This window comes from Neovison vison, chromosome 1 (genome assembly GCF_020171115.1).
Source record: "Neovison vison isolate M4711 chromosome 1, ASM_NN_V1, whole genome shotgun sequence".
Lineage (NCBI taxonomy): Eukaryota > Metazoa > Chordata > Mammalia > Carnivora > Mustelidae > Neogale > Neogale vison.
This window is the reverse complement of record NC_058091.1, coordinates 22,706,712-22,714,115: the sequence shown is the minus strand read 5'-3', so window position 1 is coordinate 22,714,115 and position 7,404 is coordinate 22,706,712. Positions and strand designations below refer to the sequence as shown.

The 7,404-nt window shown below is 39.5% G+C and overlaps 1 protein-coding gene across 2 annotated transcripts in view; it reads right to left on the bottom strand.

Moving 5' to 3' along the window:
• The window catches only part of PPIL6 (peptidylprolyl isomerase like 6), a 31,180-nt gene that overhangs the window by 12,172 nt on the left and 11,604 nt on the right, over positions 1-7,404 (bottom strand). For both annotated transcript variants that reach the window (XM_044244450.1, XM_044244451.1), the window contains exon 6: positions 3,086-3,142. In XM_044244450.1, coding sequence (XP_044100385.1) covers positions 3,086-3,142 — 57 coding nt within the window. The remainder of the gene's footprint in view (positions 1-3,085; positions 3,143-7,404) is intronic.

The window sequence follows — 7,404 nt, the reverse complement described above, 5'->3', positions numbered from 1 at the left end:
GAATCTTGCCCATGTTTATGTGCAATGTCTAGGAGAAACACCAGGTAAATGTAGAAAATGGCTCGCAGCTGAACTGAGCTGCATCGAAACACCCACACCTCAGACATCCACCACAGGTGACCTCAGTATGAGCTGTGTCCACCTACATCTGATGCTACAGCTTGCCTCCAATCTCAAAGAGCCCTCCTTCCACCACTTCACAATCAGTCACAAGCTACACCTCTTCCCACACCACCTCCTCAAACGTCAGGGAGCTTTCGAGGTAGAGTGCCAAATTCATTCTAGTATTTCTGTGTTTCTTGACCATATAAATAGATGTTAAACTGTTACTGGTTTTATGAGGTTACTCTGTATTTTAATGTGTCACTGAGGAAGGGTTTTTTCGTACCTCACATTTGCCATAAGTCCTGCAGTTTTTAATGCATGATTTTCATAGTGCAGAGATCTTTAGGACCACATGACATCAGAACTAGCTATATTTCCTACAGATTGGCAGCTGGGTCCAGAGGCTTAATCAAACTCATGTTCCGTCCCTTTGGTGGTGCATTCTCTCCACAGAAGGCTCATAATGTCTGGTTGTCCCTGTTTTTGTGAAGTTAGCAGATAACAATGCAGCAAAGGCCTAGATCCACTATTTCACTGGGGCAGCAAAATGGTACTATTCTAATTCTATTATTTCTTTCTCATCTACCTATTGGAATGCTGTTGTAAGTAGCAATTTTCTCTTACCTACAATTTGGTACAGTTCATATAGGAAAGGCAAGATAAATGCTTGATTCTTGGCCTTTGTTTATCAGTTTTTCAAGATAATGAATTTGTTTCCCATCATTCCCTCAAAGATAAGCTATTAGGCTTTATTTTATAATATGATGTCATTATGAATTCATGGATTTAAAATATTTGTTGGGTTTCAATTATTTGCAATTACTATTCTTTTTGAAGTTCAAATCTTTGGCCAGTGAGAGCCTCTTCAAGTTGTCTCCCAAGGCCTTTGACATGACCCTAGTAAATCTTTAATAGCTTTCTTGCTATCTGATAATAGCATGACTAAACATGAGTTTCAAGGCTCATTTTGTAATGTCCTGTCCTGGAACTGAAACCTGCCTAGGAACCGTGGAACGTTTCCCCTAGGAACTGTGGTTTCTTTAAGTGAGAAATAACACTTCAGAACAGCAATCTAAATGCTAGGAGTGTGTGATGCTACTAAGTTAGTCCTTGTCCGATTCAGTGGATAGAGCTATACAGGTAGATATGATACTTTGTGAGTTTAAACTGGTATTTCCAGTACAGAATATTTGACTTATTGGCTTCTGTCATATTTCATTTGTCTCTCCCTTCTTGCACATTGAAAATCATGATTCTCAAGGACACCTGAAATGATGAATTTAGGAAGTCCCATAATTACTTACTTTTTCCATATTACAGATATAAAAGTCTCAAAATAATACCATCACCAGTGTAATTACTGAAAATAGTTTAAAGTTTTTGCATACGTTCTCTACATTTTCTTCCAGTTTTGAAAAGGTAGGCTAAAGATACAGTCATTATATATCATACTCTCACCCTTTATTCCTCATTAAATTTTAGTTTCACAGTAGCTATGTGATTACTGCTCATCACCAATCTTGATGTCAAGGTCTCTCTCATAATTTGTGTGAAACTCATCAAATCCTTTTTAAATTCAGGACAGTTTTTTTCAACATTAGTTCTTAGTATTTTGGCCATTCCCTTGCATTCATTTAATCCGTTAGGGACAACTTGCTATCCATATGTTGGATCTTCTCTTTCTAGCTATTTGTCACTTTCTTTTAAATCCTTTTATCTTCATTATTTTTTGGTTTTAAAAACTCCCCCTTCCACCTTTTACTTCTTTTAAGACATGCATATCTGTCATGTTTATTTGACCTATGTTCCTTCGAGTTTATCTCTGAAATGTTCTTTTACTGTTAATTCTTCCCTAATTCTGTAACCTCTAAGTTTTTCTAATTCTGACTTATGAGTTCTTTCCTGTCTTGTATCATATTCTCTGTGTCTTCTGGCTCATTCTGAAAATCTGTACAGTTTTTATCTGTTTTGTGTGCATGTCTTTCTAGTGTGCTTTCATGATCTGTAGTGATGTTCCTCTGCTCCTTATTCTCTTTCACTTCACCATGAAACTTTTTGTTGCCAGTTTTTATATAAAATTAGGTATCCTACGTGTTTAGGATGTCGCTTTTCTCAATTCACAAAGCTCCCTCTTGTGCTGTTTTCATGTAGTGTTCGACAATATGGCAACTTGCTTTCTGCGCTTTCCTGGCTCTGTCCCTATTTCCTTTGTCACTGTTGCCCAGCTATCCTGCGTAACTTTGATTCCATTCACAGTAACATCTCCTCATTGTGGGCCTGTCCTGGAAGAGTGCCCTTTCAGATCAGTTTCAAGAGTTCAGAGAGGTTAGGCTGCTCCAGCCTCAAACCTTGCCAGGGACCTCTTACACTCAGCCACTGTTGGCTATTTTGAAGTTCTGCTATTCTCAAGTCAGACAGAAGTGCTGCTTTCTCCCACACGGATGCCGACACCATGCACATTTCATAGCTATAGGTAGTTTGTCCTCATCTGTTTGTATTGAGAATTCATTTAGATACCTTGTCACCTAGTTTTGTTGTAAATGTCATCCATGGGTTTTTAGTTTTTCTGTCTACTTACACAGTCTGTTTTTATGTTGGAATTTCAAAAAATTCAGAAACTATGCCATCACCACAACCCCATCTTCCAACGATCCCCAATAGCAGTCTTAATGGGATGATTATCAAAGTACCAAATTCTGAGTACGGGCATGGCAAATTAGAAGGCTTAAAAATATAAATTCCCTTTGACCCCACAATACTAATTCTAGAAATTTAGCCTAAAGGAATAATATAATTAGGCAAAGGGAAAAAAATGTGTATACAAAGCTGTTCTGGACTGGACTGGGGTACCTTCCCCCACTCCATTTTTAACTCCCACTTTCAGTGTTATCCCAAACACCATCTTATTTGGAGTTGTGAATCATCCAGTCTTGTTAGATTTATCAGCTGATATAGACTGACAGAATTTAAAGACACATACCTTCAAACGTTGGTCCGTAAATCGACTCTCCATCATCTCCTCTTCCTTCTACTATATCTGATAAATAACAATGAGCAAACATTAGAATTTTGAGCCTAAAAAAGAGTAAAGACTGGAGGGAAAAGCTTTAAATTGTGATTCCATTTATACCAATGACTACTGTTTTAAGATACATAATTGTTCAATATCTAAACCATGAAAATATTACTACAGTGATTTCACTGCATTTCGTAAGCACTTTAACACTCCTGATCCCATTTCCCCTGATAATAACTCTTTGAAGTTGGCTAAATTATAATGCAGAACCTTTGAAATGATGACGCATTTAATTATAATTGTGGCCACAATTTAAAGGAAGTGTGTTCATATAAATTCTGCTTGCCTCACAAGTTATTCCATAGTCGTCCTTGCTTTTCAGGAAAATGGAAAGACCAGACTGAGAAAATGAAATAGGAACAGTGAGGTCTTTTTAGAGGAGGAATAAAAATAGATGCTCTAAAAAGAGTCAGTGTTCAAATTTTCATTCCTTGGAACCCCCAGTGTGATAATTCATTTATTTAGCCAGTGTTCTGGAACGGAAGTTCCCTTATAACGTAATGAGGGGGATTTTTTTTTTTTAACAAGTATTTATCACGTCCCAGTTTGCATTGTGCGCGTCATGCGCGGAGTTGGGCTCAGGCAGCGCTGCTACTGTAAATGTCCTCCACACACAAGTGACTTCTTCTCCATCCACCGCTGAAAGGGAAACAGAGCAGACTACTGGAAATAGCGGACTCTAGTAGAAACAAGGGTCTCTAAGCTCTGTACCCCCAGCCTCCCCATCAACCCCTCTTTACTTCTTCCTCTCATTCACCTTCCTGGAGTACAGCATACAATACATCTCTGTTGAACGACTGTGCCATTTTAACTCAATGTGAGTTACCTATAATAAACGTGCACTGTTTTAAAGAAATCGGATGCAATAGCAAGCACGTGTAGAGATTTGATTCAGGACAGGCATGTGGCATTTAAATTCCATTCATGGGGGCACCTGTGTGGCTCAGTGGGTTAAGCCTCTGCCTTCAGCTCAGGTCATGATCTCAGGGTCTTGGGATCGAGCCCCACATCGGACTCTCTGCTCAGCAGGGAGCCTGCTTCCTCCTCTCTCTCTGCCTGCCTCTCTGCCTACTTGTGATCTCTCTCTCTGTCAAATAAATAAATAAAATCTATAAATTCCATTTGCGATGACGTGGATGGAACTAGAGCGTATCATGCTTAGCGAAATAAGTCAAGCGGAGAAAGACAACTATCATATGATCTCCCTGATATGAGGAAGTGGTGATGCAACATGGGGGCTTAAGTGGGTAGGAGAAGAAACAAGATGGGATTGGGAGGGAGACAAACCATAAGTGACTCTTAATCTCACAAAACAAACTGAGGGTTGCTGGGGGGAGGGGGGGTTGGGAGAAGGGGGGTGGGGTTATGGATACTGGGGAGGGTATGTGCTTTGGTGAGTGCTGTGAAGTGCGTAAACCTGGTGATTCACAGACCTGTACCCCTGGGGATAAAAATATATTATATGGGGGCATCTGGGTGGCTCAGTGGGTATAAGCCTCTGCCTCTGGCTCAGGTCATGATCCCAGGGTTCTGGGATCGGGCCCCGCATCAGGCTCTCTGCTTAGCAGAGAGCCTGCTTCCCCCTCTCTCTCTGCCTGCCTCTCTGCCTACTTGTGATCTCTGTCTGTCAAATAAATAAATAAAATCTTTAAAAATATATCTATATATAATATGTTTATAAAAATAAATGAATAAATAAATAAAAAAGAAGAAGAAGTCCTTTGGAAAGCAGTAAGCCTTGTGGGGGCCACAAAAGGAGAATCCCACCAAAGTGGCTTCACGACTTGATATCTTCTTTCATTTTGTACTTTACAAATGAGTAGAATATATATTTCTTATTGATCTGTCCATTTATTTATTCATCCTTTCAACAGTATTTTTTTTAAGAATTTACTATATACCAGGCACTGTTCTGGAACCTGGGGATATAACAGTGAACAAAATAGATAAAATCCTCTACCTTTGTGAAACTCATTTATAGTCTAATGAAGAAAAACAGACACTAAACAAATTCTTGAGGACATACGTAATATTATGTCCAGTGATGAAAAGTGCTATGAACCAAAATAAAATATTTTAAAAATAAAAATTAGGGGATAGGAGAGCAGCAGGGAAGTAGGTGAGGAGACCTGTGTGGAGAGCGAAGTGGTAGTTTTAAATAGGACGGTCAGGAAGTCTTGCTGACATGAACTCTGGGCAAAAATCCAAAACAGATTAGAGGTTGAAGTAAGGGGCTCACTGAGGCATAGCTGGGTAGAGTGTGTCCCAGGCAGAGGAAAAGCAAAAGACCTTAAGCTCATGTATGCTTGATGTGCTTAGGAAACAGCAAGGAGGCCAGGGTGTGGAGCAGAGCAAGGGGAGATGTCAGAGGATGGGGTGAGGCTAGGGGTAGTGTCGACCATGTAGGCCCTGCTGGTCCCATCAGGCAACCTGCAGTGTTGGGAGGCATCCTGAAGCACAGCATAAAACCACATTAACCATATTCCAAAAGTCTCCCCACAGTCTTGTGCAAATCTGGTATCTGAAGAGAGAACATTTATAGAGCTTGGTACTTCCAATATACCATGTCACTGAATCCTGAACCCTTGCCACATCCTATGATATCATATTTTCCCCCAGGTTATGATTAAGAAACTGATTCAGAGATGCTAAGTGCCTACGACCTAAGTGGAACAACTGGTATGTATCAGTTGGGTTTGAATCTAGTAATCAGCACTTGTTCTCAAACTGTCCTTAACTAACATTGTTGCTTTGTCATTTGAAATCATGAACCAAGATGTGTACATGCTACTATTTGGAAATTTTATTTCAAATAAGTAAACAAGTCCTATGACCCACTTTTCCCAAATCTTGCGCTGGGGCTCTAGAAGGGGAGGTGCACCTCTAACCAGAAACCAAATAAAACAAAAAACATAGCATCTGAGAGCCCAGAACATAATAGTCAACACTGAACTAAGTTTCAGGAAATCCTGATATTGGCCCCCTTGAGCATGGTTTTATACCAAAAAATACTTGAAAACAATCTACATGTTCACCACTGGGGAATTAGTTACAGTTGACCTTTGAACAATGCAGGGGTTAAATTAAATTTCAGTTTAACTATTAATAGTCTACAGTTGACCAGACGACTTACTAGTGACATAAACAGTCAATGCCTATTTTGTGTGTTTTATGTATTATATGCTGTATTCTTACAATAAAGGAAGCTAGAGGGAAAAAAAAGTTACCGAGAAAATCATAAGGAAGAGGTGCCTGGGGGGCACAGTCAGTTAAACATCCAACTTTTGGTTTTGGTTCAGGTCATGATCTCCAGGTCATGAGATCTAGCCCCACGTGGGGTTCCATACTCAGCACAGTGTGCTTAAGACTCTCTCCCCATCTCCCTCTGCCCTTGCGCCGCATGTGCGCACGTGCACACACTCTCTCTCTCTCAAATAAATAAATCTTTGAAAGAAAAAGTGTCATCCAGGTGGCTCAATCAGTTAAGTGTCTCCCTTTGGCTCAGGCCATGATCCCAGTATCTTGGGATTGAGTCCCGCATTGGGCTTCCTGCTCAGCAGGGAGCCTGCTTCTTTCTCTACCCTTCCCCCTGTTCATGCTCTCTCTCTCATTCTCTCAAATAAATAAATAAATAAAAATAAACAAAAAAGAAAATCATAAGGAAGAGAAAATACATTTACAGTACTGTACTGTAAAAAATCAGTGGACCCCCCCCAGTTCACATTCCTTATTGTTCAAGAGCCAACTACAAATTAGTATAGCAATATATGAAAAGCTAGACATACCCTAAAAATTGTACATGTTTATGTTTGTTGACACAGAAGACATACCATACGTGTATATGAAGTGAGAAAATAATGAGGTTAGATAACACTATGGGTGATATGATCTCAGTTTTAGAGAAACTGAGGAAAAACAGTTAATTTTCATACAAATGCCTGGCATATTTCTCATCAGCCTCAGAATGTTCCAGATTGTAGAAAAATAATTAAGCATTATTAATTTTAAGCCTCTGCATATTTCATCAAGTTCAAGCAAATCTCCTTACACTCTAAGTCAATTATTTTTAAATTGCTGCCTGATTGTTCCCTGTGGGATACCTTCCAAAAGGCCTTTGAAATTTAATTTTGTGCTGTTAGTCAGAGACCTAGTCTGTGTGAAGTCAAAGGACTGACCTAAAAACAAAGCGAAAATGGAGAACAAAATGCTTTACCTCTTTCTTT